This window comes from Panthera pardus, unplaced genomic scaffold (genome assembly GCF_024362965.1).
Source record: "Panthera pardus isolate Hobbes unplaced genomic scaffold, ASM2436296v1 HiC_scaffold_19, whole genome shotgun sequence".
NCBI classification, from domain to species: Eukaryota; Metazoa; Chordata; class Mammalia; order Carnivora; family Felidae; genus Panthera; species Panthera pardus.
This window is the reverse complement of record NW_026526754.1, coordinates 15,068,297-15,095,151: the sequence shown is the minus strand read 5'-3', so window position 1 is coordinate 15,095,151 and position 26,855 is coordinate 15,068,297. Positions and strand designations below refer to the sequence as shown.

General features: G+C 39.8%; 1 protein-coding gene across 5 annotated transcripts in view; it reads right to left on the bottom strand.

Annotated features, from left to right (window-relative positions):
• Positions 1-771: 771 nt before the first annotated feature.
• CNTNAP4 (contactin associated protein family member 4) overlaps positions 772-26,855 on the bottom strand; it is a 251,582-nt gene continuing 225,498 nt past the window's right edge. For 3 of the 5 annotated variants that reach the window (XM_019413122.2, XM_019413124.2, XM_019413126.2), the window contains 7 exons: positions 21,366-21,605; positions 18,753-18,977; positions 17,232-17,365; positions 16,406-16,493; positions 6,450-6,668; positions 6,051-6,122; positions 772-1,516 (listed from right to left, as the gene is read on the bottom strand). In XM_019413122.2, coding sequence (XP_019268667.2) covers positions 1,323-1,516; positions 6,051-6,122; positions 6,450-6,668; positions 16,406-16,493; positions 17,232-17,365; positions 18,753-18,977; positions 21,366-21,605 — 1,172 coding nt within the window. In that variant the 3' untranslated portion in view covers positions 772-1,322. Of the gene's footprint in view, positions 1,517-6,050; positions 6,123-6,449; positions 6,669-16,405; positions 16,494-17,231; positions 17,366-18,752; positions 18,978-21,365; positions 21,606-26,855 lie in introns of those variants that run through there. The other 2 variants (XM_019413123.2, XM_019413125.2) reach the window with 2 other exon arrangements.

Below are 26,855 nucleotides of genomic sequence, written 5' to 3'. Positions count from 1 at the left end.
TGATTGTTGGTACTTTTCGAGAAATTACCCCGTCACCATAAATGAGAGATGACAGAATGGCAGACGAAGCATAAATCATGCAATACGCCATCACCCCATAGAGTGAGCACTCTGTAACCACTCAACTGCTTTTGGAGAAAGTAGGGGAGGGGGGCGTGGCTGCAGCTTATATTTTACAAAATCTGTCCCGGAGGTCAGGGCACAGAAAAATGTATGCCTGAAGGAGTATATGTTTTAGGATGGGGAATGGAGCTCTCCACTTCCAGCTGTCTTTTTTTTTTTTTTTTCTAATACATAAGAAACATTCCCCATGGAATACAGTCAAGGGAGATCAAAGAAAATTTGGTGATAAACTTTAGAAAAACAGAAGAACAAACCTATAAAGAAAACTGGCATAAGGTTTGGGGAAAATATTCACAGAGGTGTGTTTCATATGAGATATTACAGTTGTAAATAAAATTTGTGCATTGTTAAGAGTTGTGGTTTTTATGTTGACAAGTTGAAGAGTTGCAAACATTTCACATTCTTTGGGAAATTGGCATTATCCAGGGTCTTACCTCCCGCCACTACTGAACAATGATAGCAGATTATGAAAATTTTAAAAGGCAAGACATCGCACGCTGACAACCAAAGCACTTTCCGAGTCTGGTTGCATATGAATTTTACATTCAGAGCTGAAGTCTGACACTCAAAACCTAAGGTATTCCAAATCATTAAGAGAAGTCAAATAGAAAAAGAACAATCAAAACAAACCAATGACAACACAACATCTTTCAAGACTACTGATAAGCTGTATTGAATGTAACACAGAGAAAGGCAAAGGGGTTTTATATACTTTTGGCCACTGAAGATGCAAACACCAGCCAAACAGGATCTCAGAAGCATTTCCAGGTCTATTAATAACACCATAGGGACACTAAAGCAAACACGAGCATGTTCTCCAGTAAAGCAAGGTCCGTATTGTCCAATTTTGATTTTTACCTCTAACAAAACTTACGTACCACACGGTTGAGAGACCAGGGATACGGTCTTCACGTTTAAAAACCGTAGTCATCAAGCGAGTTAAACTTCCGTTTTAGATCCTATCAGAACGGTTGGAAATTAAGAGCGGTATCTCATCCCTTGTTCTGTAGAACGACTGCTATGGGAAATACATCACTGGATGAGGCCTCCTGGAGCCATCTCGAGTCTGGATATGGCAAGACGGCAGTGCTGCAAATCAATTGCGTGTACATTCAGTGGAAGAACATGTTCTTGTCCGTTGAGAGCCCCCGGCTATTAAAACAGACTGTCGGGTTTGTAAGTTAAAACACAGCTGCCAATCAGAAGAAGTACTCTTTCTGATTTTCATTGACTGCACTTTGTATATTAAGCTCACTTTTCAAAACAGCCTCGGCACTGTCTACATTCTCTGACCTTTTTGCCTCATTTCTTTTGTATAACCTTTTCTGCTGATAAATGCGAACAGCAATGGCAGCAATGCACAGCAAGATAAAGATCACAACCGCTATCAGACCTGGGGAGGGAAGAGAAAAACAACGCAAAGTCAGAACTTTTGTCCAAACGGAAGCCCTGCTGACTTTGTTGCTTAATAAGTCATGATAAAATCATTTTCTGCATACATCAAGCATCTAGTAGATATGAATTAAAAATATCAAAACCTCAGGTATTTCTGGATCGGGCGGTGTCATAATATACCCGAGTCTGTCTGTCTCTGAGTTCCTCTATCAGCCCTGGGGGTTCACCTCCATTTATTCTGCATGCATATGATATTGGATTTATTTAGTGCATTTCCACTTATTTTTCAAATTTTTAGTGCATTTACATATAACGCAAGATGTTACTGACATGTCTCTAAGACCATGTGGTTGGTCACTGCATATTAATACACAAATTGTTATTATTTTAAATTTACAGATAGTAGTAATGTTATAAAATAATTAAATGTGTTTTTGTACTTCAATATTTAAACACTGTAATTCAGTTGATTCTCAATAGTCTGTCATACTGCTGAATAGGAGGAACAGGATATATGTATATGAATAATCCTGACTAGTGAAATATATTGACACAGATAACATAGATTATTTCGATTATTTCTGTAGGAGAAATATTGATATTTTGAAACATCTGGTTGTTAATAAAATATTTAAATACCACAATTCTTAGCTATGCCAACATATGGTTATCGACCTTGGCGTTACATCGGGCTAGTAGTTCTTCAAAGCGTGTTCTGTGAATCCCTGTTGGTCCTCAGGACACTTTGAGGAGATCCACAGGGTCAAAGCTATTTTCATAATAATTCCAAGATGCCTCTCTCATTGTGTTGACATATCCACTATTAATGTAAAACAGGGTTAGGTAAAATTCCTGGTACCTTCGCATGAATTAAGGCAAGGCTACCGAACCGTAAAAGCGGTCGTGGAATTCATAAGGCAGAAGGCGTTAGATTGCCAGGCAATCCCACAAAAAAGAAAAAAAAAAGCAAGCCAGATTCATTTTAAGAGTGTCCTTAATGAAGCCCTAAAAATTACTTATTTTATGAAATACTGACCTTTTGGCTATAAGCCTTTTTAACATTTTGGGCAATGAGGTAGAAAGTACTTTGGATGGATCTCCAAGTATGACGGCTGTCTCCAGGAAGAGCGCCTGTGTGAACAGCTGACTTGTGAGCTCAACTACTTACTTTTCGCTTCATGGAACACCATTTTTATTTGAAAGAATGACTGACAAACTATGGTTGTTTTGACTTGGATATTTGGCAGATATTTTCTCTAAAACGTGTGAAGTGAGTCTGTCACTTGAAGAAAAACAACTGACAATACATGTCGCCAGTGATAAAAGTCAAGCTTTCAGATGAGAAAGAGAATGTGGAAAACTATTGCCTGTCACCATGAGTTTGAGAGTTTCCTAACATTTCGACTTTTCTGATGAAAACGGTGGAGGTATTAACCGATGAAGTTGTTTTCAGACAAAAATAGGCACAATGAAAACAGCAATGTGGATCAAGTGTCATATTGTAAAGCTAGGAATTCTTCATTCCAGTTTAAGTCGGGGGCATAGAACTCTAATGGAAACCGACCAAGCCAACACATTGAAGGTTCTCACCAATCACAGTGGACTCCTGAGCACATGATTTAATGGGCAATTAAATTCACTACAGCAAATTATATAATATTGCCAATGGCTAAGCCAATGTTAGGTTGGGTCGGGCTTACCTGAGAAGGACAGTAATTCCTTGCTCATGTAAGTCTAACATAAATGTGGCAACCAAATTCTGCACTTGAAATCTGAAGAATTTACTAAAGGATACAGTTATTTTTATTATTATTAGTCATATTAATAAATAATAATTTTAATCAGAATATCATTTGTTGTTATATATTTTGCCTCTCATCAGTTGAGTCGCTATAAATATTTCTATTGTCTGGCCTCTTAATTTAGGCCTCTTGTTTCAAGAGAGATATTCTGAATTATTTCAATATGAAAAACTGATGAGGTATAGTAGAGACCAGGCTACAGCAATTATAAAATAAATATCAACATTACAGTGGCCCAGACAGGACATCCAGATGGTCATAATCATGGGGGGACTCTGGAACTAGTTTGTTTCATATATGTGATTTATCTCCTTTAATTTGGGGAAGGTGTCATGTCAGGATTTGTCACATCCAACAAAAACCTTGATTTAACCTGCTATACCAAAAAAAAAAAAAAAAAAAAAAAGATACACTAAATAAAATACGGCAAACCACTGTGCTCTGTGACATTGCCATCTGAAGCTCTGTGTGAATGTTTTTATGAGGAAATTAGGTAGCTTTCTCTTTGTCTAATTCTCACCATCCATATCTGTGTAGCCTGGCCAGAAACCCTCTGTAATATCTGGGTCACGGTTAAAAAAGTCTTACTGAACAATTTTCCCATCTTACATTATTCAGTGTTTGTAAGTGAAGAAAAAGATGATCTAAAATGTAGAACATAGGGCGATTAGCCAATTTGGAGAAATTTTAAATGGATTAATTATTGTTACACAGTGGGCGCAATTTACGAGTAACGAGACAACGGGCCAAGAATTATACCGCGATGCTACCAGATGGAGAAACACCCTGGAGGATGATATTCTGTGATTTAGCAGATAAATTGCATGTGGTCCCAAGACAAGGCCTTCTGAGCTTCAACGGCCATGATCAACTGCTCTGCTTCTGAAGCTTTGTCTGAGCAATGAGCAGAAGCAGACACCACGTGTTCCCAGGCCCTCAGTTCCCAAGCTGCACACACCTTCCACACTGTCTTTCTCTGCTGTACGTATTTGAGCCAAGACAGATTTCAGAGATGACCTATAACATGTTTCCATTCCACAGGAACAGAGAATGACTTATCAATATACCCCTCCTATATTCTGTAAATATTACCAATGATCTTTGCCCAAAGCAACAATATTCTAAAGATTCAATATTGTGCTCTAATACTGGCTTGACTGTCCAGTCATTCTCTATGTATATCTGTGAATCTGTGTCTCCCTATATCTATACCAGTTAAATGTATGGAAAAAGCACCATTGGGAGACTGAGACAATTTCTTTGACAAGGAATCGTCATTTAAAATGTTAAGCACATTGGGGAGCCTGGGCGGCTCACTCGGTTGAGCGTCCGACTTCGGCTCAAGGCATGATCTCGCGGTTTGTGAGTTTGAGCCCCACGTCAGGCTCTGTGCTGACAGCTCGGAGCCTGGAGCCTGCTTTGGATTCTGTGTCTCCCTCTCTCTCTGCCCCTCCCTCACTAGTATTCTGTCTCTCTCTCAAAAATAAATAAAAACATTAAAAAAATAAAAATGTGAAAATGTTAAGCACGTTAATTGCTATAGCTTCAAATGAGTTTTTACCACATAATGTATTTTTAATAATATATTAATGTATTTTCTTTTAGACACTCAGTTATTAACTACTCCTTTCGGAGGGATTTACTGTTGTTTGTTTTTTGCTTATCATATGACTAAATGGGAATTCTATCTTATGTATCTTTAATTTATACATCATTAATCTGATAAAAAGAAAAGCAACTGAAATGGCAATGAGGATGTTAACATCCTCACAAAGATATGACTAGTACTATTCTCTGTTTAAGTAAAATCCTAACGACTTCAAGGAAGTTGATGTCTGAATGAATAAAGATGTAAAAAAATAGAACAAAAACGGACCAGACATAAAGCCCACATAAACTGCCCAAGTTAAAGTGAAATCACATTATCTGGCAATGTAATAACTGTTTATTTTTTATGTTCATCTCATATGCAAAGTGTGAAGAAAAGGTGAGTCGCTTAGCATTTCCATTATCTGATTAATTACTTTCTGAAGATCATTCATCAGGAAGAAAAAGGTATATTTTGGGGGTTGGCTCTGAATAAATTGTGCCTCAGAGAACATGCTGTTTCATTGCCAGGAAGGTATACTTTAAAATTTTTTGTGTTAATTCTGCAATTTAAAATAACTACAAACCACTTTCCTTCCATTGGCCTAATATTTGATTAAAAAAATGCAACTAAAAGTGTTATATTCACTGATGTGAGCATCTAAACCACGGAAATACCCATTTCATTGAGTATTAACACAACATAAAATGTATGTTCCCAGTGTTAATCTCAGGTTTTTCCTACTTTTTACATAAACTCTTGTGGAAACAATACGGCAAAATCCACGAAGCCAACAGAAATAGTACCTCCCCAGATATATTCAGAATTCCTTAGGGATTGTAGAAGGCCATTTTCAAGTTAAATGATGCTCAGTTTTACACAGAGTAGCAACTGTATGAGTGTGGCACTTCAGGGAAATGATCAATTATGTATACTGAAAATCTTCAAGGAATTCATGAATTCAAGAAGACTCTAAAAGACAACCCAGTATAAATAATAAACCACCCCCGCCATTGACCTCAGGATCCAGTGTCCCGCAGTGGGGATATGTGTGGATTCCCCACCGTTTCTCTAGTGCTAACTATTCCCCACTCCTAGAGATGAGAAGTACCAAAGAAGAGTTCATTCACGCCTTCTGTTACCTCCAATTACTGCAGAGTCACTTCTGATTGCATTAGCTAGGGGTTCTCTGTCATCTCTTGTTCCAGAATGATCTGCAGTAAAAGGATAAAAAAAAAAAAAAAGTGGGAGGGAGGGATAGAGCCAAGTAAAAAGAAGAAATTTTGGGGGAAAAAAATCTTAAAACATTTAATCAGTGTGGGATCTCTGTGATTTTTTTTTTTTTTTTAACCTCAGCAGCATCAACTGCAGTGGCTCACATGGATAAGGCACTGAGGATCTAGAAGAGAAATGGGTTGGAAGTTAAACAAAACCAATCTGGGGAGGCCACCTTGAGAACACATTGCAACAGCGGCATCAGAAGATTCAACACCCAGGGGACAAGTGCGTTTGTTACTGCAAAGGAGGAGCCATTCCCCTACCTGCAAACGAGTGTGTCCTCTCCCTTGATGTGGCATCAGTGCCAGCCTGGGACACACAGCTGGACTCTGTCACATGTCCTGAGACGGTGACAGGGGCCGGGTGGCTAGGCTGCAGTGCGGCCTTCAGAGGGGCCACGTGGCTGAGCTGCACCGCGGACAGACAGCCCAGGAAGCCCTGTGCACCGGCCAGGGCTGTCTCCTGGTCTACGTCACTGTACTCTGGAAATCCAAAGAAACACCAAAATATTAATAATCGTGCAAGAGCAAACAGGCAAGGCTAGAGATGGAATGTTCTGAGTCTGATAATACAGTAACAATAGACATGCAGTGGACTAAACTCCCCTTTCTTGGGTCTTTATTAAAAGAGTCAGGTCCGTTAAGTCTCTCCGTGACTACCAGTGAGCCTCCTGAGGTTAACGAAAGCAAGTTTTTAAGTATGGCTAATTTAATATGATATGGTGATCTGGAAATGATTGAAGCCTCCGGACGGATGAGCCAGGTTTTGAACTGATGAGGGTTCATGAGATGTTACATTTAAAAATAGATGATTAACGTGATTTGTGATAGGGCTTGCAGTCAATGTTCAAGAGATTAAAGTGCTTCCCGATTTGGAAATGAATTCAGCTCAGCCTTTGAGACGTAAGTCACGACCATCACAGGAGCTAGAGGGAAAATGGAGCTTCTAGAGTTCTCCTGTTAACTGCCCAAGCAGACAGCTCGGTCTGGCTGAAAGCCGTCTGGTATTCTCTGGCCCCATCCAAACACGCAGGGGGAAGACGTTATCAGGTGGGAAGGCTACACCCCAAAGTGTCTAGAGTCGCCCTAATTCCTCATGCACAGCAGTGAAAGCGTCCACACCTCACTCCCTGTTTCAGGGCTGCTGTCACTTGGGCAGAAACATGTGTGGCCCCTCTAGACAGAAAACCCCTCCCCGACATTAACCAGAGTTGAGTTTCTCTGGGACTATTATGGAACAGAGATTGGCTTGAATGGCGGAATACTAATTTACGATTTTAGAGTGAAGAATATATTTACATTTTGTGTGTGGCGAGCCTGAAATCTAAACCAGGGGAAGTAACTATAGTTTTAAAGTTCAAATGTGACCAGACCATATAGCACCTCCCCACCCAATATGACCATAAAAAAGGAGGACTAATGTCTCCTGCACTGCATATACAAGGACACAGACACAATTTGACACTCTTCTCTCAAAAAAAAAAAGATATTTAGTATTTATTGGGTGCTTACAATGGCACCATTCTAAGGGATTTGCACGTCTGTGTTGACAGCTTCCAGTAGTCGCCAGTATCTTATCCCAGTCAGTCACACAGGCGAGACACGTGGGTTCAGAACCGCAGTGATGGCCTGAGGCCACACAGCCATCGGCATTCTGCTCGGGAGTCAGGCCTGTTGGGCTCCAAATCACAAGACTCTTCTATTTATGAACCACTTTCTGATTGGCACATTGTTTTCTTCACTCTGTTCATATCTTCTGCAGGGCTGCTGATTTATTTTGTTATTAGTTTGTTTGGCTGGAGAGCAACTATTCTTGAAGTGACTCTTGGCGCGTCAGCTCTGAAAGAGCCTGACCTGATTACACTGGATGTATGGCAATCAGGCTCAGGGGCTCTACCTCCGAAAGTCATGTTCTTACTACCAGGCCATCCTGCCTCACTGCACCCAGACTGGCTCCTTGAACCCACGGGAGACCCTCAACTCCCCGGCATTATGTTGTTCCACAGAAGCCGTGTCGTGCATGTGTGGAAACCAAGAACTAACTTAGTTCCAACACACAGCATTCACTCATTTGAATGGATATACATTCAAGCATATTTATGTTTAGAAAGGCAGCATTCTTGCTTTGGAGGTTTTTTACTTTAATAAGAAAGGAACAGGAAATATACATTAAAAACAACATAATCAGGACAGTGCTTTTCACATTTATTCTACAGTGTTAAAATCTTGATTACAATTCCGATAGGCTTTTGAAAAATCTTATCTTTTGAACACTCCCCCCTCCCCGAAAAATGTAAATAGATGAGATTCACTTCTCTGGTACAAATCTGATCTGAGATGAATCTTAAAAACTACACCTTTAAGTAAAAACATTTTTCAAATTACAAGTTACGGTATAAAAGACTTTAAACTCTTAAAACATAAAGTGGGCAGTTAATCAATTAATTTTTGTTTTAAGAGCTACAGATACAGGAAATAAATTCCGCGCATATCAAGCATGTTACATTCTAGCAGCAGAGAGAGAAAATAAACATAGAAACAGGAACTAATGAAAATTTTGAAGAGTGGTAATGCTCTGAATAAATCAATTAGCAAATGTGATGGAGTGCGTCTGAACAGAAATTTATCTTGATGGATTAGGTGATTTTTGCGCGTCTATTTTAAGGTTGATTCTTCAGAGCCCTGTTCCCTTAGTGGTCTGGAGATATTATTCCAGCATCTTCTGGCTCCATCACTTCTTTCTTAAATTTTGCAAGATTCCCTGTGTGTTAGGAATTTTGCCTAGAATATGGTGGGCCCTTCTCATCTGGAGACACAAGGTTTTTCGTTAGCCTGCCAAGTGTCGTAACCTGCTTCTCCTTCCTCTTCTTTATCCTATTGGTCTGCTGATTATTCACACCACATCTTCTCTGCATTTTCTCTAAGCTGTTTTACTTTTCCAGCCTGATTTCTATCCTTTGGGACCTAATATTGTGTGAGTCGAAGCCTTCATCACTTGATCTTCTAGGTGATGAGTTCACGTTTCAACAAACATCACTCTTTCCTACGGACTTTGAGTCTGGAACAGTCACACTTTTTAGTTCCTCAAGGTCTTTTTTTGCTTTGTTGGAAGCAAGGGCTCTTACTAAGTCTCATCAGATGGTGTCCGTCTCCCCGAATATGCCCATTGTGATAGGGAGTGATTCGGTGGCTTTGTTTCTTCTCCCGTTTCATTGTTGTGAGTCTTAAGAATAGAGCTGTTTTTCTCCTCCGCCAGGTGATTGTCAGTTACTGGTTTCCTTAGGCGGCTGACATCTAGAGAAGGTAGACAATGTAGCTGCCCCACGTCAGGGAGGGTACGGGCCAGGCACCCCTAACCTCCAGCCAGAGAGCACTCAAACCTCAGGTCATCGTCAGCAGGACTCAGGAACTCCTCCAGTTTGAGGTCACTCCCTCTTTGGCAAAGGGGGGGATTGGGCACAGTGACGTTTTCAATGCTGACCTTTCCCCACGCGGGTCCCAGAGATCTCTGTAAGCCAAGCATTTCCAAGTGGAGAGGAGGGATCTACACAATTCAGGGTGTTCCCCAGAGACTCTCGCAGGCTGGTCCAGACTCTTCCAACCAGGGCGCACGGGGTCACCCAAGGCTCTCTTCACTGACAACCTCTAATGCTCCCCCCTGCCTGCTGGGCTGGACCAGCAACTCCTATTTGCAGGAGAGTCAATGGGTGGGAATTAGGAGTGAAGGCAGAGCACAGGGGCTTTGCAGCCACCCCCTACCCCCCAGAACTGAGACCAGGCAAAATTAACAGTTATAATATGTTGTTCATAAGCAAAGCTGACCTTAGAAATACATAGCATTAGATACCTTTGCTAGACATCGACAACTGCACTAAAAAAGCCAACGCGCAAAAATCTCTATCTTTCCTGTTACCTGACTCCTGAGATGCCGACACCACTGTCTCCTGCTTTACACAAACCCTGAGAAGACAATCATGTTTTGGATGTTTCTGGTCGTAAACATCCTTACTGACTCAGATGTTTGGGTGACCTTGCCTATTAAAAAATCAGCCTCAATTGTACTTTCCAACAAACGGAATGACTCCTGCTTTGTTAGAGAAGAAACCTTTTAACAAAAGGTCTGCAAGAAAAAGAGGGTACCGAGGAATTAAAATGTGTACGAAGTGCCTTTCCATACGTAGTAAGAGGACTGTTTCTGGAAAAGGTGTGATGTAAATGGAAGAATAATTGCAAAGAGTGCTTCATGGAATTTCTTGTGGCTCTCCTTAACAAACAAACAGAAAACCTCAGAAAACAAAACCAAGTGGTTTGGCCATACCTATGAAGAGGGGCCTTATTTAAAAAGGATCTCAGTATCTTTAATCTATGACGATCAGATTAAAAGCCTTGCCGGAACATGGTGCAATAAATCAGAGGAGGAGCCTGGCATTTTTACCGTTATATACCATTATGGCCAGGATCCTAGACAAGAGTTCATGGGAAAGCAAAATGGCGGAGCAGACGGCAAATATACCACATGGATGCGGAAGCAGTTTTTCATAAAAGGTATTTATTTGCCAACCAAACCTACCGCACTGAGATATCACCTTGAAAATCTGATTAATACAGAAGCTATTTATAGTTAGAGATCTCTGGGTGACTGTACTTCTCTTTTGCTTTCGACATAACTTGTCTTAAGTGCCATAAGACATTTACAAAATCACAGGGTCCTTAAATAATCTGATTAAACTATCTTACATACCCCTTTGGCTTTGAAGCAGGTTTTCCGTAGAATAGCATCGAGACTGACGTGTGTTCCTCTAGCTCTTCTAAGAGCTGGACTAGACACCCTCTTCCCTCTGACCACACACTTTATTTACATCTGGCCTAAATCTCCACTGCAGAAATCTGAGCCACTTCCTGGCTCTGCAGCGTCAGAAGAGATCAATGATCCCGATGGGTCATTGCCTCTAAATATACCGAAGCCACCGCTCAGCACAGAATGAGTGAAAAACATCTTCGGGCTTTTAGAAAACTCTTCTAACATAAAAACAATCCATAAACAGAACTCAGAACTTGATTTGGCAATGAGCTTTGGATATAAAAACAAAGGTAACGCAGCCTATTAATTACGGAGGGCTGTGGACCAAGTCTGTCTCGAGGCAGACTGGTTCTTCCCATACCACGATGGATGACGAATTTCTGCTGTCACGGTTCCCTCGCCATAACATGTCTGACATAACAAAGTAATGGATAGTAGCTGTAAACTTCACTCAGCCTTTGAACAGTGACTCTGCAGTCATTTTACACTAGGTTAAATTATATCATTCAAGATGTGAGCACATTTTTCCGTGAGAGGTTTTATGCGATTTCACGATCATGTAATGGTCTTAATTGGGATTTTTTTTTTCATGTGTGGAATCGTGACCCAACAAAATCTCAATGAGTTAGCAAAACAACTTTACACCTGCATATCTCCTTTGATTAATGACATCTTGGAGAGATCTCTTTTTGGATAATGTTCAAGTTAATAGTTCTCTTAAAGGAGCTGATTGAGGAATCATTCACTTCGGCGTCCGTACTTACAACCTGTGAACAACATACTTGACAGAGAGATGACATCAGACTGTCTGCCTTTTTAGAAGGAAGACCAGAAAGAAAGAAAATGGCTTCCTCTCTGTCCTCCAGCCCTCATTTTTACAAAGGAAATGGACCGCAGGAACGAATTTTTAACTCCAATCATCATTAACAAGCATCACTAGCAGATATCAAGCAAGGAGTGTAATTTTTTAGGTAATGACATTAAATTGTACTATGATGACATGGAAACCATCTCGAACCCTCTATTATACTTAACAGACGACACTAACGGAATTCACATCTCACTGCTCTTACTCTGAGCACTCCCACAGCTCATCACTGGGCCAGAAACTGTTTGCTCTGTTTGCTTTGTGCCCCAAACTCGTGTAGCCACTCTCCTGCCAACCTCCTCCTTTCTCTTCCTTCAATTCTTGTTCTTTAATAAGGTCACTCAGACTATAGTGGAAGTCCCTGATAATGGCTTTATTGTTTACTTATTCCTGGTGCAGTCACATTTTAAAGCAGGCTAGTAATGAAAGGAATAAACAACTGCCTTCTCTTTTTTATTTTAGAAATTATTCTGGTTTTGTCTCTGTACAAAGGTTTCTAGATCTGGCAGCTGATAAATATATAATTTGGGATTTGTGGCTTTTGCTTTTATCATTTGGTTTTGTTTTGTTTTTTTTTGAAGTGTAAGCAGAGCTCTGCTTCATTATGTTTGACTACCAGATGAGAGCAACGAGGGTGATCTTGTTGTCAAAGGATCACATTCATCCTTCCCACCTGGAGGACATCCTCGTGACTACATGAGCCTCTGACAAAATCCCAATGTCTACCATTCCATTTGCTCCATAATTAAAATCAGAGAACACGTTTCAGCAACAGGAGTGTTCTCTGGGTTTGGGACATGACACTTTGATCAATGCTCACGTACTATGACGAGGAGAAAGGTGTTTTCCAGTTTCTAGGTATGGCCAATTCAAAATGGTACTGCTAACTCTCTGGAAACAAAGCCTCCAGAAGGTTAAAGCCACGGTATGCACTGAAGATAGTCTATGACATTCCAACTGTTAAAATACTCAAAAATCAACCTGATGAAGAAAAAAAATGTTAAGATTTCTTACTTACTTACTTAGAACAAGATTTCTCCTGTTCTAAGCTGTACTTCTCTTTTAAAACTTGCTTGTGAAATAACGACTATCTCAAGTGTCATCTCACAATATAGTTACACAAACAGGACTCAGGTCATCTGATTTTTCCTCACCTCTTGGCCCCGAAGCACGTTTTACATAAAGGATTCCTGACACACAGGAAATTGTTGTTACAGCTCTTCGGTAGAGACTGAGTGGCTGTCCTTTCCTTGGTGATGACAGACATTATTTACATCTGGCCCCATCTCCACTGCAGTAATCTGAGGTACCTCCTGGCTCTGTATCCTCAGAAGACAGGAACAATCACTACTGATCTAGACCTCTAATATGCAAAAGCTACTACTCAGAGTAAGTGAAAATGATCATCCAGCTTTTACTAAAATAAATCATAAAACTATTATAGCATATAAAAGTACTGAGATACAGAATTCAGAGCTTAATTTTATAGTGAATTATGAACATGAAAAGCAGATTTAATGTACTCTGTTGATAGTAGGAGGATCTGAACTAAACTGCTTGGCTAAAGCCCTGACTTCCCCACCACAGCCCCCAACTATTACTGAGCATTATTGTCAAAGTTATTGAGTCCTTAGTCTTTTAAGTGTAACAGGGAGTTGGAGATGGTTTCTGTGCTGTCATCCTACAGTTTGGTACTGTTTCTAAAATTTACCTTCTTTTTGAGTATCTACTGGTAACCTTGGTTCACAGGACAACCCAAAATTATCTCCATAGTTCTTCCAAAATTTAAGAAATGCATAACGGAGAAAGTTGAAAGAGGGAAGAGATGTCCTTCTTTCTGGGTTTCCATCTAATATGGCAGTGAATGGTCATCTCCTTAACTCTTGGCTTGAAAAGGTAGACAAATCACAACTCCAAAAAATACATATAATTGATCAATGTGTATATTCTGCCCCCTTAGAAGAAATATTCAGAAATCATAAGGTGATAGAAATATTTTAACTCATTTTAATTTGGAGGGTAATTTGGAACTATTTTATCTAAGGCAACATAGGATACATTATACTCAATCAGATACACAGGAACCTTTTGTGTGACGGTTACGTGTATGTCCGCTAACCATAAGCTCTGTGAGGACAGGTGTAATGTCCACCTTGCCGAATGGCACTCTTCGTGAATATAACACGTGATCACAGAGCATGTGCTAAACGAATCAGTGAGCCAAAGGGGCTTCCAAAAAGGAAAAATATATCTGATAAGCGTGGGGCCTTGAGAATGTGTCTTGCAGACCTCTAATTAGAGGAGGGTAACTGACCAAGGCCCCTGCTGCTGGGCTCTGAAACCCATCTTTATACTTGGGCCAAGGCCATGCTTCCTGTGGCTGGCTCCCAGCGGTGGCTGATCAGAGCAGGGATTCCTAAGGCAGGCTCATTCTTGGGAAACAGGAGACTCCTCTGATAGCTGGCTGACCCAAGGGCTCCCCAAAGACTGCTCAACCCTTCTTAGATTGCACAGACTTCCAGGATACTTCCGAGTTTCCTTCCCTCTCTCCTCCATCGGAGGCAGAGGTGCGTGCGTGGCCATCTGATGGCTCTGCCGCTCTTGGCCAGCTCCCTCCCCACCTCCTACTTTACAAGTGTCCCCTGAATAAAATCGTCACATGGTTAATTTTGTCTTGGCAACTGCTTGTTGGAGGACCCGGACTAACATAATAAGGAATTTCAAGATTGAGCAACTCTCTGGAAAATTAATAGTTCCATTTTAGTGTCTATTTTACTATAAATTAATATACTACATTAAAATATAATAATATACTACATATATTTTATTGTAAATTCATACACCACACCAAATTTGACCACAAATTATTACTTTCCTTTGAATTACATTAATTCCTTTGAATTAATGATCAAACAGACCATTAGTCCTTGGTCAAGATCCACACCTTAGGCACATGGCAAATAAATTCTTACCTATACTTTTAGGAGAATGAGTTGATTCAGACTATAAAGTTCACTGCTCAATTTGGACTTTAATCTTATTTTTCAGTATGAGTGAGATGCGTTTTAATGATATGCTATTCTGGAGTAAAAACATTAACATCTTTAATTCCCTACTAATCTCCCTACTCATTTACAAAAAGGGAAACAAATATTTATATAACGAATGTTATTATTCTACTGTGTCATTAATACAATCCTCCTAATAGAATGCAGATAAGTTTCCCAATTGTTTTATAATATATTTAACATATTTCTACTCACAAAAAGTATTTTCATCAGCAATGCTGGCATTAAATTTGAAGATTTTATTTCCTTAAAACTATGATTGTATTAACATTAGGCATAACTATTACAATTTTCTATCTTGTGTTTTACATTTTTATGTAATGCCTCGTCTCAGACCCTGCTAGATGAGGAACTCCTGAGATCAAGATTTGTTATATATCTTTGATTCTTTTTATTACTACAGTTGAATTTACATAATTTACATGATGAAACTCACTTGGAATTTTTCAGTTAAGCTTCCAAATATCTAAGTAGCACTTTGCACGTATTTTTTACGTCCACTCTAGCATACTGAGGGAGAACAATGCAATTCACATTTCCCCTGTTTGGAGGATGAGAGCACACGATTTTGGGGGCTAATCACGGTCCTAGAGGGCCTATAAATATTTATAAATTTAACTCTTAACCCGCTCAAGGGCCAATATTTTGATCATTCACCCATGGGTTTAATCAAACATTCTCAAGGGACAAAATATTGCAGGTTACTGTCAAATATCCAACAAGAAATAAAAACCAAGCTACAAGAAGTCCCCTCACCCTCCCAAATAAGATGAAATACCACTCCTCTTTATAATTTACTTGCAACTAGAAAGAAAACCCTTTCAAAATTTACCGCCCCTCTTTCTGCGTAGTCCCCGTGGGCAAGTTTAAGAAAATGTATATATATTTTGACGTTAAAATGGCAAGAGTACGTTTCTACTTCAGTGCGAAGAGTCAGAAGTAACTGTTGGATATAACTAATAATCACAAGGCACAGACACTGGGTTTCGGCAAGAGCGGCTGGCCACCACCACATCTCAACAAGGCAAACAGGCCCCAAGCCAGAACCTAAAGCACATTTACTAATTAGAACAAAAGCCATTGCTCTCCCCTACCTTCTCTTTTAGGCCTAGTCCTGGTTTGATCATTGGAAGACAGCTTGTATATATGGCAGCTGATTGATACAAAGGCTGTTATTTCTACCTTTCCTTCTATTTTTGAAGTGTGAGAACTGTATCACGTTTCATTACGTGAGAGCACAGTGGCATTACTATCAGAGGGCAGGGCTTGCTCAGCAAGACGTCCCTGCACAGGGTCACACAAAGTAGACCTGAGAAGGCAGAGTTTCCGCCTCCGTTATCACCGACTTTATAATTAAAACGAAACAAGATTTCTTTCGGGATGATAAATTGGTGTGTGGCCTATGTGTGTGCACGCGTGTTTCCAGTATGACTCTTCTGATCTTTATGCGTCGCAATTAGGGAAAGGCTGTTCCTTTCCTTACCTGAAATCCGGCCCAGTACAAGAGACTTGATGGCGCTGAGTTCTGTACCCGATGACAGATGGACTTGTCTCCTTGCGTTGTCATCAATCTACAGAATTGTTACGTGAGAATGCAAGCATCCGCATGGACGCCATTTTGTTGAGGAGAGGACAGAGGGCAAAGGAAGACAAAAAAAAAAAAAAAAAAAGATAAAAAATAGGCAGTTTAGTGTGGCCCCAAAGACTGAGAACAACAAATTTTAAAGAGCCATTCACAAAGGTGAATGATATTTTCTAAATTTTCCTTTCTATCCTAACAGTGCACCCCACCTTCTGGCCCCTTATATCCCTTTAATTTTCTCCATTGTATGAGAAATCCAAAATTGGTAAAGCTAAAAAATATATAGACGAATTTTCACCTTAATACTTTTACTTAGCTTGGCCCTTTAACCTGAGTCATTCAGCTAAGAAGTCTTCCTCTGTGTAGAGGGCCAAAACGTTCGTGCTTTGCTTCCACAGCTGGTACAGTGAGTAATTCCACTGGTTTCATTAGAGCTGCGATGGCCCCACTAGTGGTACATATGATAAGCTAGTCGGCTTTCCCTCCTGAGCAATGTAAAACAAATGAGGAAAGTGTAGCATTTTTCAGTATCCAAAGCAATAATATCTTGGACAGAACCTTGATCCTTTCAAAAACGAGACCACATTTGAGGGTCTGTCCATGGTCTGTGTGAGAGCAGCACTGAAAGAATGCCTTCAGTCTATTCATGATCACGATTCTGCCGGCGGTCCTTCATGCTGGGGAATCCTAACTATAACCACTGCTTCTGTTGAATTTCCTGCATTACCTCTACAAAGAGCACTCCTTCTTCTCTGTTGATCTCTACGTGGTGAAGCTGTCCATCCGCCATGTTTTTGAAATCAAAGTTAACGACATCAGGTTCTTGATATCTGTTTAGCTTGTACCTGATCTGCAAACTTCCTAAAGTAGGGGAGAGAAGTTACAGTTTCAGTTAAAATTGTAGTTAAAGAGCTACTTATAAAAACTCAGGAGTACTCTTTTTAGTTAGTAATTTCTGGTGGAAAATTCACGGCTTATTTGGATGCCTCCTGTCCTCATAATTCCCAGAAGTCAGCTCCTATGTCAAACTGCACTATTTTTGAGATCAGGACCATGCATGTGACTAATAGGCAGCCTTTCCTGCAAATCTTGAATTTTTCCCCTAGAAGTCAAATATGCAGTTAAACATAAGCAAATCTCTGAACTAGCTTCTACCTTAAAAAAAAAAATACACCTTATTATATTATGAAATGCAAAACTACTGTGGAATATTACAATAATGTTGTTTCTATAATCTTTTTAAAAATATATCTACCACTCCAATGACGCAATTGGTTAATGGAATTTTTATAAGCAAATGGAGTTTTACTAAAGATGAGAAATATTTCCAAGTGGTCACAGCCATGGATTTTGGAATGAAATTAGGATGAAATGAACAGTTTTGAGCCAAACTTACCGTGAGACTTAATGCTACTCACTTAGCTGCCTGCAAAGATGCCAATTACTTTATTTCACAGGGTATCTCCAATTTAACAAAGAAAATATCTTAATGTAGAGATATGCTTCAAGTTCAAAAGGTACACAGTGGTGGTAAATATACTCATTAAAGTATATTTAGTGTTCAGTGCCCTTGGGCCATATTTATTTTAGTTGCAATGATATATTCAGGTTTATAAATTTATTTTCCTCACTCAGACAATTTATCTACAGGATTCCTATCTTTAATCTGGATACAGGGAGGAGGAAAATATCCGTAAGTGGTTTTCTGCGACAAAGTTTCTGTAGCATACACACATCCTAACCCAGAAGCCACTGCCCTGCAGTAATGTACCAGCATTTCCCATGACAATTTTGTTGCTGATGATTAGAACCGACAGATTACTTTGTGGACATTTTCTTATACATAATGCTAGGTTGTTAACATTCCCCCCAAATGTCTCTACTTTTAATTGATGGAAATATTTATTATATGCAAATAGGCATCTCATTTCAAAATGAACCACAAAATTGATGCTGATATTATATGGGATAGTAAAGAGTTTCCAACAATAATAAAATACAGGAAGTATTTTATATAAATAACAAGTTAACATTGAAAATGCGAAATTATCAAAATTGTAACAAAACTATTTTAATAATTTTATAAATAATCCTTTTAGATTAAATTTATAGGACAGTATAGGCACGCTTTTCTTCCTGTTTGCAGTTTGAGAGGCAAGAACATCAGAACGATCCATATTATTACTAATCTAATGTTCTAATTTAATTTTCTCCCTCTCTCTCTCTCTCTCCTCTAAAAAGCACTCACCATTTTTGGCAATGATAACTGAAAGGTATTCTTTATAAAAGGAGCTCACATAAAGCAGTAAGCTTGGTGCTCGCGCTGTTCGGAAGCTAAATTTGATCATTTCTCTGCTCAGCTTCATGTCGCCATGAAACGAAGCAGCGTGGGAGCTGGAATTTTTACTTAAGGAATAATTTTCTTGAAAATTGTAAATCACAGATGAGCCAGATCCAAAATATGCAGAGATCTCTGAAATGACACACACATTTTATGTTAAAAAAATTAAATACAAGGATCTTATTTCAGCTATATTGATATATTTTTAATTAAAAATATCAAGTTATATAGACATAACAAATCGCCCCAAACCAGAATTAAATAACACAGAAAATTAACAGAGCTCTTATGATGGTCCTTGAAATGGCTTTATGCTAGAATTATATGTAATTAATTTACTAGTTAACCTTCTAATTACAAGCATAGCGTTCTCCTCTCTGACATCAGACATAAACCAGGCTTCTTGACTTTCGTCTCCCTTACCGTCCATTTTCTTATTTAAATTTTTGGTCCCATCTATTATTTTGTAACTAGAATACACTAGTCTTCCTATAATAGGAAGGAAGGAAGTTTGAGGGGTCCTCTTACCTTCCAGGATCAACAGGCAGAAATGTTCCTTTTTGCCTAAACACTTTCCCCTATTTATTGTGCCCTACGAGAAGAAGCCAAGTCCTGCGTTAATAGGAGAGGGCAGTGGGCATCTTTGTAGCAGTGATCAACATAAGGAACTCTCCAGCCTCTTTCAGTTTTACAAAATCATAGTACTTTACTTATATGAGATTAATATCCCAAATTCACACACACATGCACGTGCACATACACACACACACACATATACATGTCTATATACACACTTATATACACACACATTTATGTACATATGTATATATGTTTGCATGAAAATGAGGATCTGGAGGAATAACCAGCACTGGATCCTTGAATCCTGCTTCTCTCCATTACTATAAAAGACCAGTTGTGGGATGTGAGTAGCAGATGATGCTTACGGGGTAACATAGCAACGTCTCCGTTCCTTGGCACTGGAGGACTATTTTGTTTGCTTGTTTTATTATGTTATTATAATGAACCTTTTTATAGTCAATATGATATGCAGAGTAGGATTCCTGACTGCACTTAGCGAGCTTAACTAGAAATCATTTTGATTCAGAAAAGGAAGACAAGTTCTTGGGAAGAAGTGGTCTCCACTCTACCTCTAAATGTGAAAAACCTTCTAGAATGATAGCAGCAGGGTGTGAGTTGTTTATCACAGGCGCATTTTAAATAGTAACTTAGTTCTGGTCAAAAGTGGAGGAATTTTAACCCACTTTTCATGAAATAATCCCAAATGCTTTCTGTGCAAAGCAGGGGCTGCTTCAATTTGGAGGCGATTTTTGTTAGCCTTCAAGTAGCCCAGACACACGCAAATAAAGCAACTGAATTAAGCTGGATGGCAGTTTTCTGTGAGCAACTATGAAAGCATAACAAATGTTTGTGTATTCAGAGAAGTCCATCTACAACACTTAATACTATACTCAGTCCTTTCTTTCTTCCATGACATAGGTCTGTGAACCAGACTGAAAAATATTCCACTTCACAGACATTGGCCACATCATAGAGCAAAATGCCAGAGTAATCTTTATTTTGTTACACATCCATATTTAATGGAAAAGTAATTTTTATTCTTTTTCAATGTTTGTTTATTTATCTTTGAGATACAGAGAGAGAGAGGAGTGGGGGAGAGAGAGGGAGAGAGAGGATCCCAACCAGTCTCCGTGCCAGCACAGAGCCCAATGTGGGGCTCGAACTCACAAACCATGAGATCGTGACCTGGGTGGAAATCAAGAATCGGTCATTTAACCGACTAAGCCACCTAGGCACCCCAAAGTTATTTTTATTCTTGGAAAAAAATATGTTTAGCAAAAAACCGAAAAACAATACTTCCTAAATTTCCTTGCATTATTGACTATCTTCATCAAAAATAACAATAATGCCTTTAAAGATTTTAAAATAGAGAACTGCCCGGTGGAACAGGTTGTTAGCATATTTACTTAAGCACATCAACATGGGATAAATAAAAGCAGATTGAGCAGCTAACACTTAAAGACAATGAGAGGAGGGGCGCCTGGGTGCTCAGGCGGTTGGTTAAGCGCCCGACTTCGGCTCAGGTCATGATCTCACAGTCTGTGAGTTCGAGCCCTGCGTCCAGCTCTGTGCTGACAGCTCAGCCTGGAGCCTGCTTTGGATTGTGTGTCTCCCTCTCTCTCGGACCATCCCCTGTGCGCGCGCTCTCTCTCTCTCTCTCTCTCTCTCTCTCTCAAAAATAAATAAACATTAAAAAAAAATTTTTAAAAGACATCAAGAGGCAACTTTAGAGGATTTATCATGGTTTTTCTTTTTTTAAGAATTGAGGCCAATATCTAAGAAATGAAATAGGATTAGCATGAAACAGTTAACTGGCAAAAAAAAAAAAAAAATCAGAAATGGAAATATTTGGGTTTCAAATAGCTACCCAGAAAATGACTACAGGATGTTTTCTTCATATCGGATGAGTTTTCCTGCGAAGACGCCCCACGCCATGCTTACCCTTGGAGCAGAAAGGCCCCGTATATGCAGAGAAGGTGCAGTCACAAGAGAACCCGCTGAGCTTTTCTCTGCATTTCCCTCCATTGAGACACAACTTCCCGTAGCTGCTGCAGTGGCCTCTACAGCCCGGCTCCACGCCAGGGGTCACCTTAGCCCTCTCTTCCAGGTCCAGGGACATCCCGTTCAACTGCAGAGACCGAATGCAGCCCAGAAAGCCCCTCTGTCTGGTGGCTGTTCCACCTAGAAGGGAAATACTGCAAATGGAAACATGTTCCTAGGCGTTTGCTTCAGGATTGAAAGACCCAGCAAAACTGAGGCTTCGCAGGGAAGGGCAAAAGCTGTGGCCTTACAGGGAAGGGCAAGCGTTGGATGAGACAATATAATTTGGGAAGCAAATTTGTGACAGGATATCGAAAGGATTTAAGAAGATAAAACATTAATTCCATTTTTTCCCAAGGTTGAATTTGTTACACATTGGTTTTCTAAAAATGATTTATTAAACTATAAGTCGGAGAGGTTCTCTTTTTTAGTTGCTCTCTTTCAGAGAACAAAATGAGGCTATATCTTTCATGCAAAGTAACAATGAGATGGATTGATACTCGTATGTGGAAGCTAACTTTGTTTTTGGCAATTTTAAATCAGCATATATTTGTGGGTGAGTGCGGCTCGTTCTTCATATTGAAACTTGATCCTGATGCTGGTCTGGTTTTAATTTACTGAGAATTATGAAAGACACCTTGAGTTCTTCCAACTTGACTGTGGACCGATGGGGTCTTTTGGTTATTCTTCCATCAAAAACATGGTAACTGAGATTATCTGCTTCTGTCTGGCATATGTCCCAGTGAATTTTTTTCTAAATACTGGTCCAGGGTGGGTCATTTTAAGCTTGGAAAGACTCTCAACAAACTGGGGAAAGGGGTCATTGGAGAGACGGTGGTGTAGCATTTATTGGATAATACATGACCATATATGCACTTATCAAGTCACCCTGAAGAGGTTTACGACGTCTGAGTGGAATCAGACCCTGACATTCTATGCCAGAGGCTCTCCAACTTTAAGGAATGTAAATGTCACATGGAAGTCTTCTTAAAAATACAGGCTCGCTCTAAGAAATGCTGATTCTGTGGGCTGGAAATAGGGCTGTGAATCGAAACAATCAACAAGCCTCCCAGGTGCATCATATTCCGGTGGTCACCTGACCACCACATTTTCTGGGCACTATCCTAGTAAGAATGCAAGCTCTAGGAGGATCTTCACCCACCTGTGTGCCCAGGAACCCCCAAAATTAATGCTCCGAACTCGAAGTGGGAAAACAGTACTCTAATCTAAATAGTCTGGATGATTCTACCCAGAGGCATTATTAGATGGTCACGGGTCCTCTACAAAGGAGCTTTGTCAGTGAATGGAGGAGGCTGTCTCACCACCAGAATATTAGACCCACTCCGTACACACTGTCTCTTTCTAGAACATGTTTCCTCCCTCCTCTACCACCACACGTAGCTAGCTCCTGATCTAGCCTTCATTACTTAACATCTCCTTATCTTCAGAAATTAAAGTTGTTGTTGCTGTTTTAACTTTCAGAACCAAAAGTTGGAAAGACCCTAAATGAATCGGCCTTTTGTCACCGTGTACCAGGTGTTACATTTCACCACTTTACTTTTGTATATTATCAGAGTCCCACCATTGGATACACTTTGGGGAAGGCTGCTTCAATCACACTGCACCCCAGCACACAGGACGGTGCCTGAAGCAAAATAGCTGTGCAATAATTATTTATAATCATACCTAATTGATCAGCAATTGAAAATAATAATAACTGATTCTTAATAATTAGATATTAATAATCAGTTAATGCAATGGCTCGTTAAACTGGATTAGGCCATAGGAGTGGGGGCTGGGTGCTTCAAAGGCTGGAGAGAGGAACATCACTGGCCCCAAGAGGTGGCTTGAGTCCCTGAAACTGAGAATGAGGATAAAACCCAAGGAATATTTCTGAATACATTAATTCTATATTTTTGGATAATGAAATACCATGAAGGGGAAACTGAAAGGAATCCTAAGAATTTGGGGCTCATGACACTGATGGTATTTAGAATTCAGATTCATAGACATAAGGGTCTCCATGCAAACAACTGTACTTAAATTGGTGTATCGAAGTTGTTTCACTTAACATTGTGTGTGCCTCTTCTATGAAGCAAATACAAGTCTTCAGGGTGTGGGTCATACTTGCTATTTATAAATCAAAATGCAGTGTGGTACGCAGCCAGACATATTCCGATTCCAGTTTCCGTGGGCATGGCAGGGGAAAGGAGTTCACCTCGTCCCAGAGTCTCAGAACAACGGCCAGTCTTCTTGTTCCCTTCCTCCTACATCTACTGTCTCCTTCCATTCTTGAAGCCTCTCTCCTCCCCTTAATCTTAGGACTCCTCTTCTTTTCCTTCCACATTAAAGCTGCCGTTCACCTGCGCTTCAGACCTCCCTATTCTCACACTAACTCATCTCAACAGAACGTCGAGAGCTCCGAGTTAAGTCTTGGACCAAATGCTCTTAGCATCTTTGCTGAAGTTTTCTTTCCTGGGTAAGGAAGCCTTCAGCCTTGCTTTTATCTTTGGCCCAGGAACTCTTTGGAGGAGGGTCAGGTGCTGGGAAGTCTGGATTACAGGTGGATTCCTGGTATATTTAATTTACTTTACGTTAGAGTACTTTAAATCATGATATATGTGTGTGTGTGTGTGTGTGTGTGTGTGTGTGTGTGTGTGTGTGTATAGTTTATAGTATACAGTCACATTAAATCGTGGTCTGTTAAGCATTTGTCACTCTGTAACATCATTTCCCTGATTTAGGAGTTGATCTCCTTCTGCCAGTGACATCATAAAAACTAAATAACTTGGGAGGCCAACAACTGAATACAATTCCTTTTCATCTGTCCCAGCTTATTTATTCTTATCTATTTTGTTTTGTTCCAGATGATGAGGACCAAGGGGCATAGAGAATTCCAGGGACAAACCCAGGGGCATAGCTGAGGAAATATTAAAACACACACATTCACTTAGAGGCAGAAAAGGGCAAGAATCTACCGTCGGCCTTTTATTATATGGGAGTCCCTTTCTTTTAACACCAAACTATGGTCAAAAAAGATCATTTTCATTGTCTTCTACTTCTTAGATCATTTTTGGTTTGGACGGCATTTCGGTTCTACAAGCTCTACTTAGTAGCTCTGTGCTGGGCATCAAGTCTGGCTTTGGAGGTTCAGAATTATATGTAACTGACCTTGCCCTCAAAGAGCACGTGATCTAGTAATAGATTCAGACAGGGAAGCACATGATTACCACATGAGGTTAATGATAGAAATAGGTACCTGGTGGACAAGAAGGTCAGAGGATGGTCCCGGGACATTAACAGGAAACAGCCCCCTTCAAATACATGTATGAGATACATATATTTATAATAGTGAGAAGAAAATCAACACCCAGCCCTGTAAACAGGACATCTGAATTGTGAACTTGCAAAGAGTTCATGTTTACCTAACCAAATAGTTTGAAACTACATTTTTTAATTATAAAAAAAAAAAATGTCTAATTAAACATAAACATATATGTCTTACAAGTGTGGAGGATTTTTACTTTACCATTAGGTTTCAAGTTAATAACTTCTTATTTTAAGATTAACTATTCTGGAGAACATGGCCAATGTAAATAGTATTGGGCTTGAAAGCTTAATTAAAGATTCCAACAACTGTCCAGGGTTAGAGTAGGTCCAATTAAAATGAGCTGCAGTTTGATTAATTGATTCTGGATGTTTCCACTGAGCTATTATGTTTGGAACTGTCTTCCAATTAATTTCCTATCAATTTACCTGCCATGCTATATCAGATATAATGAATTCTGGAACTTCACAAACACTAGGCATCTTGTGAAACGAATGCCTAACCTTCCTATGTGAAGGAATAAAAACCTGAATCTGTTCACTTACATAACAATACTGGGATCTGCACCTAATAGGTGTGCTAGGTGATGAACAGAGATGGAGTCCAACCCTTTTATCACGTTCATTACTCTCAGGAAGTGAGTCTAAGTGACAGATGCTATTGTCACGAAATACGAGCCGGCTCTTTCCTATGCCAATTTTTTTTTTTTTTTTTTTTTTTTTGGAGCAGGAAGACCTTTAATTTTTTAATGGCAAATTATTTATGTGCTGTGCTTGAATACTATTGAGGATTAATTGGGAACAACGGCATATTTGCCCAGGGGCCTTAGAAAAAAAAAGAAATGAAGAACCTCTTCAAAATTTAAAGTTATAGAAACTTGTCTGGCAGAGTACAGGGGCTCTCCCTGACCATGGCACTGTGACAGAGAAAGGCCGCTAAGGCTCTAACCACTGATCAGCTTGGAACAGGAAGGTTGTTGCACATGCATGCAGGGCCCAGGACCAAGTGAGGGGATTAAAGGAAAAACATGGTCTTCTACAGATTATGTATTGGATCTTTAGTCCTGGTCTATTCAGCCATCCTGGGGGAAGGCTTAGCATCGTAGAAATGATGCATTAACGTACAGACCCGTGAGATTGGACCCCAGCAATAACTTTGCCATGGAATGTTCCTCATTGAGGAAAACCCTAGGAGAACTGGGAGGAGGAGGAAGAACTAGCTCTTCCTTAGGTTCAAGGAACTATTATGGTTGAAATAGGAAGCTGTGAAGCAACAGTATCATAGTGCAGAAAATGCAGGCGCTATTCTCTGAACCAATGTCAATGGTGAGCACATGCTCTCGTGGTAGTGACAGCAGAAAAATGTGGGTCTATTTAGATTTCTTATATGCCAATGCCACAGCACCTCTCTGGTCTGACCCATTTTAAAGAAATGAACTGTTCGTGGTATTAGTCATATTCTCTGCTCTGAAGAGATCCCATCTGAATTCAGATTTCAGTCAACAGTCACCAAGATCTGTTTGCTAAACAGGCAAAAGTAAACTGAGTGCTTCTGAAGCTGATCATGAAAAAGACATCTCAAGGAAGAGAGAACACAATCGAAGTAAGTGATATGATTACATTAAAGAGAAATGTGACTTTCATTGCATTGCACTTTGGTAATGTGGGAACATACTTACTACAAAAGAAAACCAGACTGAAAGAAAAATTACTCAGACATAAAACTATTGCCATTCTCTTCCCATAACTATTTTAGCCTATCAAAAGTAAACCAGAAGTAAAAAGAAAAAATCTAGAATATATTATGATTAATGACTCTGTTCATCGAAAGACACCATTAAGTATATGAAAATACAAGGGCGCCTGGGTGGCTCAGTCGGTTAAGTGTTCAACTTCAGCTCAGGTCATGATCTCACAGTTCGTGGGTTCAAGCCCCACGGTGGGCTCTGTGCTGCCAGCTCAGAGCCTGGAGCCTGATTTTGGATTCTGTGTCTCCCTCTCTGCCCCTCCCCTGCTCATGCTCTCTTTCTCAAAAAATAAATGAACATTAAAAGATTTTTTAAA